At 39.6% G+C, this 12,367-nt stretch overlaps 1 protein-coding gene across 1 annotated transcript; it reads left to right on the forward strand.

The window, feature by feature from the left end:
* Positions 1–1,928: 1,928 nt before the first annotated feature.
* Positions 1,929–12,164, forward strand: bpnt2 (3'(2'), 5'-bisphosphate nucleotidase 2). The gene is made up of 8 exons (XM_044368965.1): positions 1,929–2,514; positions 3,886–3,958; positions 4,048–4,194; positions 5,035–5,194; positions 7,109–7,204; positions 7,432–7,593; positions 8,007–8,141; positions 8,286–12,164. Exons 1-8 carry the CDS (start codon positions 2,396–2,398, stop codon positions 8,426–8,428), a joined length of 1,035 nt encoding a protein of 344 aa, XP_044224900.1. The 5' UTR covers positions 1,929–2,395; the 3' UTR covers positions 8,429–12,164.
* The last annotated feature ends 203 nt before the right edge of the window (positions 12,165–12,367 follow it).

Here is a 12,367-nt window from a genome sequence, read left to right on the forward strand (position 1 = left end):
ACTCAGTGAAGTGTTGTTTGTCCACCATGAGATTCCAGTACAGCTACATTATCAAACCATTCAGTGAGCCATCGTGTGCTGTATGGAAGCATCTGCTTATGCTTCTCCACTCATTTCTTCAGGTGCCTCCACACCAGTACAGTGGGGGTAAATGCAATTTTGTGGTGTATTTATTGGGTGGAAAGTAGTTCCCATTAAAAGTGCTCAGGTCTCTGAACCAATCCTTTAACATATGTTTTATATTCATACACAGTCTATATTTATATACATTCCTCCTTGTTGTAATGCTCTTCATGCCTTCACAATGGATAAAGAATTACTGAAACTCTGCAAGTTTTAATAAGACATTTCATGGGTGATGTTTATCTGATTGTAATTAACACTGTATAACATTAACCCTCTGCTCAGAGTCCGAAGCTTACAAATAAATTACTGTGGAATGGTTTTCAAACGGTAGTTTAAGACCTGATAAATTATACTGTAGTTTTATAACTAGTCAGTAAAAGAGGTATCATCCAACTTCCCCCTGGTCGTTTTGCTTATCTGTGACATTCCCTGGGTTTGCAACATAGGGCAGTTCCTGGAGCTCTAGTTAGTAATTCTCAACTGATGTTATAAAAGTGATGTTTGTGTTGATGCAAATGTGCAGTCAGTAGTCAGTTTAGTACAGTCAGTCCTGTACTGTCACACAAGAGGATATCGTTTTTGCAGTAAGGCAGCCAAAAATAGAACAAAAAACATTATTAATAATACAATATTTTATACAAAAAAAATGAGTAACCTATACACTGACTCAGAACAGAATACAGGAAAAAGTCCATCAAAATGGCAACAACTGACAGTAAGGATAAGATGAATTTCCAGGTTGAGCAGGATTCATGAAGTTCCCAGACAGCACAGAGAAGTGGAGGCACATCAGACAGAGTAGAGCGATGTAATAAGTTTATGATTCAGTTATCCTGTTTACTTTGCTGTAATTTCATAAAGAGGGGAATTTGCTCTTGGAGGGGTCCTTTGGGGAATTCAACATTGTTTATGTATTCTCTTTCTGTGGGATAAAACCTTGCAGCTGTGATGTGACCAATATGGTTGTCCAGTTACAGTTGTAAAGACTTTATAATAACATTTTTAACTTCTTAACCGGATAAAAGCAATTAGCCTGGGTCCAAGCCTACAGAAATAATGACCTGGATGATGGACCAAGTCTCTGCAATTATTTTCTTTCTCTTTTTCCTTTAATTCTCTATTATGTCAGGTGGGGAAAGTGTTAAATAGTCTAAGTCATAAATACACAGCCCCTTATGTATTTATGCTATATATACAGTATTTTTAAAGTCCCCCTTCACTCACAAATGTGTTTTGTTATTCATACTTCTCTTGGATGTTTGAGCTTCACTGTGCTGAATGATGCAGAGTTTGACACTAGAAGGCTGTTTTCACATTCATCTGTGCTCACTTTTAATCTCAGTTTAAGATGTGTATCTCTAAGCGTGATTTGTGACACCACAACTCATTTGGAAGCTAATCGTGGTACAATATTCAACTCACAAGTTTGATGTGGAAACATGAAGCCTCCAGTGAACAAACACTGACAATGGACTTTACAGTGAAGTAGGAGACATATTGTGTCCAGCAGTTAAACTTTTGAAATGAACAATAGACTCTGGATTTTTAAACGAAGGAAAAGGAGTAGATGTAATTTGAAGATTTTTAATCAGGTAATTGAACTTTGAGAAAACGTGGAGAAAACAAATCAGACACAAATTATTATTATTATTATTATTATTATTATTATTATTATTATTATTATTATTATTATTATTTATGTAACGTATTTATGAAACTTTTTTGAGCTCTTATTATACATCCATGGTGAAAATAAATAAATGAATAATCCAAACTGATGACGACACCGTGTTGACCCGGAAGAGAAGCGGCGGGCGGTGACCTGTGAGGACGTAGAGAGGAAAAATGACTGAACAGAGACGTGATTGTTCTGTTTTGCCTTCGACACCAGTTAACATTTGGCTCGCTTCAGCGAGTTAAACGGGATTAACAGCGACAGTAAGCTGCAGTCAAACTATCCAAGAAACGGAATGTCGTCACAGACAGAAACGACGGTCGGTGAATTTCGTCGGAGAGACCTCGGACGGTGCTAAACGGCTAACTGTCTGATCGAAATTAGACTGTGTTGCGCTTATTTTAACAGCTTTAGTTAATCAGTCAGTGTTTTAGCTGTTTGCTAAATGACAGTATTTATCCGTAAAGTAAACACCGGGTGACAGCCACGTCACCTAGCTTCTTTCTCTATTTTACTACAAGCACCGCAGTGCTCTTGGTTCGCTATTTTTGTAGTTATTTTCTAACAAAAACCTCCAGTGGTTTTTCTTCAGCCATGGCTCCAATGGGCATCCGCCTGTCACCGCTCGGTGTGGCCGTTTTCTGCCTCCTTGGAGTCGGCGTTATCTACCACCTGTATGCCGGGGTCATCTCCAGCCGCCTGGCTGCTTTCAGGTCAGACTCTTCTCTCATTACCTTCCCTTTTGTAAATTGTTTTTTATTATTATTTTTCCGTACATAGTATAACGTGGCATGTCCTCTCGCTGAAGCTAAGTGTATTTGTAAGAGTTGACTTGGGTGTTTCACGCAGCTGCTTGTCTCAGGGGTTATCAGGCTGGTTGGAGTTATGATAGTATAGTAATAATAGGTTTAACACCGTCAGACAAAGCTGGATTATCTACATTAACATTTAGCAAGTGGCCAGTCTGTTACATTAGTGATGTACATGCATGATGTTCTAGCAGGTTAGTATCTGCCAAGCCTGCAGGTCCAGCTGGTAGTGAGGTTGTAGGTAGTGGTAGTGGTAACGTTAGGGTCATATAAGTGATTTGCGTACACCAGGATGACTTTAGCCCTCAGCTTTTATCATGAGTCAGGTATTTGCCCGCTACTTTTGTCTTCAGCCATTATGTATGAGATTCCTACCTAACGTAGCTTTATAACAATCATGTAAACATATAAAATTGCTCAATACTCGTGGGCAATTACATCATAGTCTTCTTGAGTCAAGAGGTTTCACAACTAAAGTTACTGAATATGTGCGGTTGGTCTGCTAAGTCATCTTAGCTGCTGACTAGGGAGGATTTCTGGGTATTGAACCTCAATACTGTTATAATTCAGACTAAAATGTATTGAAGACTGTGAGCGCTTCATTTCTAGATATGTAATATTGTCACTTAGTTTTTGGTCAGATAGTTCACAATTTAAATAAATATTTTGTCAGTGTTAATCATTTATTCAGGCAGAGTTCTAGTACAATTAGAGACAACATTCAACAGTTGAGAGCATTGACTTCTATTAAATAATGAAAGGCTTTTCAAAAGAATCCAAACTATACCCAACCCTTACTACTGACTGATGAAGATGACAGCACAGTAATGATTTTAGTGTACAACCAAAGTTATGACCACAGTTATGTATTGAACTTGCCTTGAAAAAGATTAAATGTGGTTGAAATGTCAGTTGTATGATAAATCACTAGATTGTGTGTGTGTGTGTGACCAGCACCTAGTCTTTTGTGTACAACTCTGACAGTAAAATATCATTATCGGGGTTTCAGCAGTCTGTGAAGAATCACTGAGCCTTTGTAAGTGTCTGACAAACCTGACAATGGTTTGATTGTGAGATAGTGAATATGAGCAGAAAATATCAGCTATCAGGTGCGTCATTTCAAAAGTACCAGTGGCATTGTCCAAAACTTGCCTCCTTATTTAACTTGCAAACACTGGTAAGGCTGATCTAGTTTCATCAGGTTTGAAGTGCAGAAAAGGAGAAGTGCTGCTATTGAGTCTAACAAATTCTTGTTCCGTCTCTTTATCTTTGCAGACAGACGAGAAAAGTGGATCTGAGAGACCTGCTGGCTGTCTCAGTGGAGGCTGCAGTACTAGGTGGCATAGAGGTACTTTTTTTTTGTCACAGCTCAACAAACAAATGTTAAATGCCTTGACTACAGTGGAGTAGAATGTGAGCTGTGTTGTTCCTCCCTAGGTGAAGAAGGTGCGTGATGAAAACGGTCTGAAGGAGAAGTCAAAAGGAAAGACAAGAGAGGGAGCCAATGAGCTTCTGACCATGGGTGACCTGCAGTCACATAGAAAGATGTTTAACCTTATAAGGAATACCTTCCCTGAAATCACGGTGAGCACAACCATTCTAGATGGGTGTAGGGTGCCGGGGAAGCGGTTGAGATTGTCACAAAAATAGCTGGTCCACCTTAAAGGAGTCCACCTTAAGTTGTCGCCTGCTTCGGGGCTAACCCCCTTCACTTCATCTGAGTGGTGAGCAAGACACAGGAACTTGGCTTGGGTCTTGATGAGTTGTAGCATGTATTCGAAGTGTACACACACTGCACTATTCACAGCTATACTGCTAACTTCATACTCTGCTCCGGTCTCTCTCTCTCTCTCTCTCTCTCTCTCTCTCTCTCTCTGTCTCTCTCTGGACTGCACACTCACCATTCCTTAAAGGAGCTATGCTACTTGTGTAACACGTTTTAGCTTAGAAAACATTTTAAAATACTTTTTTTTTTTTTTAATTCCCCGATGCTCAGGCCCGGCGGGGGGTCAACTCAGGCCTGGCAGACCGCCAGGTTTGCAATATCCTGGTTGAAACCCTGAATTCATACACCACAACAGTGCTGTAGTGTTTTTCCATTTCGAGCAGAAAATGTTGCTCTTCTTTCAAACATTACCTTTCTACAGTGGAACTAAATAATGTTAAAGGATACTTTTTGGGTAGATGAAGGATCTCCATGATTACTAGGTTTAAGGTAAGACAGTTAAAGTAAAGTAAAGACATACACAAACTAGAAACAAAGCTAGAAATCACATAACCAAGCCTTTAATCTGTGATGTTAGTGAGAGACCTTTAGGACAACAGCGGTAGTTGCTTCATTTACGTTTTAGTCTGACTGGAAAGTTTAAAATACGCCTAAGGCACACGACAGATATAATTCAGTCTTTCTGTGTGCGTTTTCAGGTGAACAGTGAGGAACATGACAACATGGTGGATAAGGCGGCAACCTGGAGCCAGGACATTCCAGCTGACATACTAGACAAGATAAAGGCGGGAAAAGACGTTCCTGCTGAGAGCATCACTGTGTGGATCGATCCTCTGGACGCTACACAGGAATATACAGGTGCGTACGGCACTGATGTTCAGTTATCTTCATTTCCGTGATCATTTTAGAAGGCACACTGGGCACTAAATATGTCAACCTCTCACTGATGTAAAGTACACTCTGTGCTGCTCCTCTTAAATAAGCAAGCAGCTTTTCTAGAATTAGACAGAGAGCTGTGAATGGCTAAAGTGAAAAATTGGCTTTTGACTTCTTTGTTCGCAGATCAAGCTCAGCGACTCAGTGTAGGAGTGTTGGCCTTCTTTGTTTGTCCTCGGTGTTATTGTGTGTTCTACAATTCTGTTTGGAAAGTTTACTGAACATACATGGCCCTTTGCAGCAACACCCTCCTGAAATCCATCCAGTTAATCTCTTTAACAGCTGGGAGCTGCCCATTAGAGCTGTTTACTCTGTTGGCCACTGAGTCGTTTCAGAAGAGGTGCTGAAGTCTACTTGTGAATTTTTTGGTACAACTAAACTGAAATTCAAACACTTGGGTATATTAACACACACTTTAGGCATTTATCCCCTCCTAGATTCTCTGAAAACCTCTCAAACTCTCAATTTGTTTTGTTTCTTACTCATGTTTCAACAGTATTTAGAACACAGCACACGCATACGGAGTCTCTGAGGGTAGGGGTGGAGTTTGATAGCATTTTGTCAAATTGAAACCCAGTATCAAGTTACAGAATCTGAGTCTTATTAATTTTATCTTTCAACATTAAAGTATTTAAAGGATAAAGCTACTACAACTCAAAGATGTCTAATCACTTGTTGGTAGCTCAGAAGAAAGAAACACAACAGTTTATAGTGGCAGCCTGATGAATATTCACAACCTGAAAATGAGATGAGCAGCATAATATATGAGATGTTCATTTAATGTATCTGACACGTTCAGTCAACAGCAGCAGCCGACTGTACTCCAAGAGCTACTTAGTCCAAATACTGAAGCTCCTGATTCACAACTATGAAACTGAGCAGATATGAAGCTCACAATCTTTGTCTGAATACAAACACCAGCTGCAGAGAGCACATTAACTAGAAAACTATATTTTAGCTGTTAAGAAATGAACGTTAATTAGCTACAGCTGATCTGATGCTGATCTGCTGCTGGTGATGCCTGTTATTTTAACCAGCTACAGCAACAGTAGGCTAAAAACGAGAAGCCTGCTACTGCTATGGTTTCCATTGCTCTGTGAGGGTTAGGGCTATAAAAGGAGTTTTGTTAATGTTAAGAGTTTAATGGATCTTGATATTTTGCAGACTTCAAACCAGATCCAAAGTGGAACCGGTTATCATCCCTAGCTGTGGGTGATGAGAGACGGATTACCTCATGTATAGATGACCTACTTTAGTTCAAAATCATTATCATGGTTATTGTGAGCTTGACAGGGTGATGAGGAAAAAGGCAGATCAGACAGTTTACACCAAATTGAAGGTAATTACAGCACAAATAGTCTGTGGTAGCCTGTAAAGTTCTACAGTTGATATTCTGCATTTTTCTGATCCTGGTGAATCAGATGGTGTCTTTGCAGCCTGACAGCAAATGTTCATTGGCCTGGTTACTGGTCCAACCACTGTCTTACAGCAGCTCAGCAGCTGGTAGTTGTTCAAGGGTGTGAGAGAGTTTCCCAGCTAATATGTATCTATTTAATCCCCAGCTGGACCAGGAATCCAAGGTGTTCTTTCAAACTTTAGGTAGCAAATAATTAAAACCTGGATCTTATTTAATATGGACAGATAGATTTCCGCATGTTAGAGACACGCTGATACTTACCTCTGTGTCTTCTGTTCTCTCCACTGGTCCCGCCCATATCCTGTGTTTTCTTCTTCATCCCCCCTCCTTTTATCTTCTGTCTGTCTCTGCTATCTCTGCTATCTTTCTGCCCCACCCTTCCTATCTGCTCATCTCGCTCTTTCTCTCTCTCTCCACAGAGAACCTTGTCAAGTATGTGACCACAATGGTATGTGTGGCTGTAGATGGTAAACCAATCATTGGGGTCATACACCAGCCATTCACTGGGTTCACTGGTAAGTGTGTGCGCCTCCTCAACTTAACTTCTGTATGTTCAACAGGATTGCCTCCACCTTATGTTATATTACTATTTATGGAGAGAAACAGTAAAATAGTCTTAGTAGAGCTGTAATAATTAAGATGTTGGCTGACAAAATATATTGATTGTATGTATTGAACGTTCCCTCTCTCTCTACCCCTCCATTCCCTTTGTCTATCTGTCTCCCTCTCATCTCTCCTCCAGCCTGGGCGTTTGTGGGTCAGGGATCAAATATGCATCCCCGGTCGTCCTACAGTGTAAGCCCTCCAAAGGTGATAGTATCACGTTCCCACTCTGGGGAAGTTAAAAGCTATATTCATGATGCTTTTGGAAACAACACATCAATCACAGAAGCAGGTGGTGCAGGTGAGTGGGGAATTATTTACATTTTTATATTACATTTAAAGGTTTACATATGTGCAGATGAAGTTCAAAGGCTGCATCTATGATATTAAGTAAAAAATAACCAAAGCAAATTAAGACTTTCATTGCTTTTGTTGTTGTTTTTCCCTATTTATGGACAGACGGAAGTCCATTTTACAAACTGGTAAAACTAAATATTTTAGTTAAAATGTAGTTAATAGTTAATTTGTTGTTGAATTTTACACATATTTACATGTTGGGACACATTTTTCTTCCCGATGACTGTACACATGTTCATAATGGGAACTTTTCGTACAGTCTCCACTTGCAGTCCCCTAATATCAGGACACTTTTTGGTGTGATGAAGAATCAAGCAGTCATATCAACCGTGGTCTCCCTTTCTCTCTGTCTCTCAGGGTACAAGGTCCTGTCGCTCTTGGAGATGCCCTCAAGTGATACAGAGTCCATAGACCAGGCAGACGCTTACGTCCACATCACCTTTATTAAGAAATGGGACATCTGCGCTGGTGCAGCACTACTCAATGCACTGGGTAATATTATAAATATCACTTCAAAAGAGATGAAATACTAAACTAGTGTTTTAACATCTTTAATGAATGTGTTGTTATTTCTATAATGGATGTTTAATGTGTGTAACGCACTGTGCCAATGACGTGTAATCACCATGATTGTAGGAGGCCACATGACAACATTAAAGGGAGAGGACATCGACTACAGTGGGGCACCACTCAACAAAGGAGGACTGGTGGCCAGTGTTAATGTGGACCATAAGGCCATCGTGGAGAGACTACCAAACTGGGACCCTGAGAAGCACTGAAAGACACAAACACAGAGCCATTGGTAGTCTGGTCAGGTTGTGGTAAGAGCAACATGTGGCAGTCCTTTTCTGTAACTAAGAATAGGCTGTAAACATAACCAGGCCTCATCATCATGAGATCGGGATCAACCAATCAGATGGATTGTCAGATGGAGTCACTGGCACGGGCCACTGAGCAGGACTGTGGATCCAACATGACTGCAGCTGGAAACTGCAATGGCTGACACAATGGCTCTGAATGCACACTCCCTTTCATGCATACATACTTGCAGCTAGGAAACAGTACATCTTCCTCTCTACGTGCACGCGCGCACACACACACACACACATACACACACACACAAACATGCTCACAATGAACACTGGACAGCAGTCGCCCTCCCTGAGTCCCCTCCCTTCACCTTCAGAGGACAGCAGGATAACTAATGTGAAATGTTGAACTAAGGAGCACAATGCTGAACATTACAGCAAAACCTACAAAGTGACTGACATCGTTGTCTTTTATCGTTTTAAGTCTAATCTTCATCACATGATGTTCTAGTGAAAACACAGGAATAAAGAGCCCCATGAATTGCACACAGGCACGGTATCATAAATGTCAACATCAGCTTAGCTCAGTTAGTGAAACAACTACCTAGAAATATTTGAGACCGGATAGAAACTGACAAAGAACAATGAGCTTCAGTGGTTCTAGTCTCTGGCCGCTAAGATGCCACTTCACCAACAATCCCTCTGTTCACCAGCATCACACAACAATTCGCTTCACTTTAAAAAACGTTTGTAAAGCAGTGCCACTTCATTGAACAGAGCAGTGTGCACTGAGTCAAACTCAAAGGTCAGACTTACATGGAAAGAAAAACATCCTTCAATAAATACTTTTCAGAAAGTGTTTGTAAAAAACTGAACTGTGAAAATTGTCTAAATTATTCAGTTACTGACCAACAGCTCTAGTTTGGCTAAAATATGTTGCAGCCAAATAGGCAAAAAAAATAACACAATTGAATTAAGATTAAATGGTCAAAGGTAAACAAGATTTTTGGCTGATTAAACTTATTCTGAGGTTCAAGTGTGGACATGCTGTGATTGATGTTTCCCTGATAGCATAATATGAGAACTTCAAGGCGTGTCCACTGAGAATAGAGGGCAGTGAGTGCAAGGACAGGGTGGAGGATGATGGTGAATTGTCTAATAAAGATTAATCCTCAGCAGAGGTTTAAATCAGACAGAATAACTTAAAACACATGTGGGTGTGTAAGGGCTTGAAACTCAACCTCCTGTAAATACACAGTTGGACTCTGGATTGAAGTCATAAAGCACCTTCACAGTCTGGTACTCCACATAACACCATCACCTCCCCAGTGCATACCGTGTTAGTAGGACTGTTGCATTTCTCAGTGGATTAATAGCAGAGCATCCTGTTTAAAGATTGGATGTAAATGTGTTCTTATCTCTGCCGTAAAACAATGTAGAAAAGCAAGTTCTATCCGGTATGTATAGTCTCATTCATGATTTTAACAGTCTGCCAAATGGGAATTACAGAAGAATGATTTTGTGTTTGAATGGTACATTGTCAAGAACTAAATGTAAAAAAAATAAATAAATCCAGTGCATGGACCGCTACATTCCTCCATGTTTCCAAACTGTTTCTATAACTGAACAATGTACTGTGCACTTTCCAAATCTGCAAAATTCGTTGATGCAAAAATGTACAGCTGTAATGACTAATCGATTAATTGATAGACAGAGAAAAAAAAAATCTGCAACTATTTTAATAATCTATTAATCATAGAAGTCATTTTTCAAGCAGGAATGCCAAACTTTCCCCAGCTTCAGCTTCTCACTTGTGAGGATCTGCTGCTTTTCTTAGTCTTCTGCAATTGTAAATTAAATATCCTTGAATATTTTGGATTGTTGTATGGACGAAACAGGCTATTTGATGACAGGTATTTTTCACTATTTCCTGACATTTTATAGACCGACAGTTAATCAATTCATTGAGGAAAACAATCAGCAGATAAACCAATAATGAAAACAATTGTTGTTTGCAGCCCTACAAGAATGACACCCTGGTACTTGTCAAATGTTATAAATGATCTAACATCTCAGTTGCCAATTGTTCAGTACAGTGTGTAAACTGTGTTTAGATATACATTTGCTTGCATGGTTTTGTATTCTGATTAGCCTTTGTTCCTATGACACTTTTCATTGTATTGAAATGCCGCTGGCTCCATCAGCCTGTTTCTGAGGTCTTTCTGTACTGTCTGCCATACATGTGTCCGTCTGTTTGAACTGACAGTATTCAAGAACAAACACTGACATGAATATGGATTTTTCTTTTGCTGTGAAACCACGTTAAACGGTAAAACAAACAAACAAACAAAAAAAAAAAGGCCACCAGCAAAATATGAGCTCATGTCAGTGTCCTGGAGAAGATCCACTTACAAGTGACCTGTTTTATGTTCACTTTGTCTCAGCACTCTTTGTGTTGATAACTTTGTATAGCTGAAAAACATGTATAGAGGTTAAGAGTTCAATGTTCACACAACACGTTCTGCCACAGACTGAAGATAATGATAGACGATAATGGCTTGCAGAAGCTGTTAGCAGGTTAAAGGCCTAATCTGGATGGTGTGGTGATGAAACTGGAAGCTCCATTCAGACAAAACATTAGAAAACAGCTTTCAGTCTCAAAACCAGAGCTGATGCAGCTATTTCAGGTTGGGTCTTAATGTGCTAAATTTCAGTTTTATGATTTGAGTGCCTTTGATCTGTGCAAGATAACATTGTCCTGGGATGAGCACTCAGCATTGTTTTATTGTGTACGTTGCTATGGTAACACTTGTTTATATGCAAGGGTAATGCTGCAATAGCAGTGGAAATGGTGTTACAGTGACATGGAAATTACATGGGTACTATTGTTTGGATAGACAGTTTGGATGTTATTTACTGTATGAAAGAAACCTTTAAGTGATGATAATGGAATAATGATTCATGCATACATGTGAGTCTGTTTGGGGTGAGGATGATGGGTATAACCACAGATTATAGTCAGACAGTATAAGTGGGCACTGTGTGTTCTGCTCTACACACCTGAAAAATCAGATACAATCAATAAGCAGTGACTTATGGTGACAGCTAAACTGATGCTATCACTCACTACATTGTGAGTTGGAATTTGAAATATTTGAAGGTGATATTGTCTCTTTTATATCCGTTTTTTTCTTTTCTGTATGGATATGACACTTACTGAAAACAACCGTTTTTAGAGACCTCATTAAATCCCTGTCCCTACCTCTCACGCAGGAGTAGGTGTGACTTATTTTCAGTTCAGCCAGAGGATTCTCATTTTTATTCAAATATTGCAAAAACATTTGATTTAAACTAATAAGAAGTGACAAAAGAAAATGAAGCGGAAGCAGGTCCAAGTTTTTAACTCAGTGTCAGTTGTCGTCTGTTGGTCTCTATATGTGTGGAGAGTGATGACAACTGATACATGGCGCTGATACTTGCAGATACCATGTTCATAGAGGGGTTGTAGATAAAGAAGTGAGCATTGTAGTGAAGGTGTTGCTGCCATGTACCAGTTTGTTGAAAGGCTCTTTTGTGTGGATTGAGGTTAACTCCACGTGTCAGTCAGCTGCTCTGATAAACAGGTTGTTGTACAGCTGCTCTGTGAGTCTCTGTCATCCTGCTTCTGCTGTGAATTTCCAATAAAACATCAGTGTGCATGATGGTATGAACAGACTGTGTGTACGTTCATTATATTTTGATTGAGATAGAGTTAGAGATCAGTGAGTGGAGGCAAAATGTTTTTTAGAACAACACTGTGAATGTCACCAACATTCATGTTAGTTGTTCTTTCAAACTATAAAGAAACTGATCAAAGCTCACATTGGGAAGGTTAAAACAAGTGTTTCAGCTTCAAGAGAACGTTTAATA

This window comes from Thunnus albacares, chromosome 12, assembly GCF_914725855.1.
Source record: "Thunnus albacares chromosome 12, fThuAlb1.1, whole genome shotgun sequence".
In the NCBI taxonomy this organism is placed as follows: Eukaryota; Metazoa; Chordata; class Actinopteri; order Scombriformes; family Scombridae; genus Thunnus; species Thunnus albacares.

Coding starts and splice junctions, on each gene's coding strand:
- bpnt2 (XM_044368965.1), top strand. CDS start 2,396: ATGGCTCCAATGGGCATCCGCCTGTCACCGCTCGGTGTGGCCGTTTTC. Junction 3,959..4,047: donor CAGTACTAGGTGGCATAGAG/GTACTTTTTTTT, acceptor GTTCCTCCCTAG/GTGAAGAAGGTGCGTGATGA. Junction 4,195..5,034: donor ATACCTTCCCTGAAATCACG/GTGAGCACAACC, acceptor GTGCGTTTTCAG/GTGAACAGTGAGGAACATGA.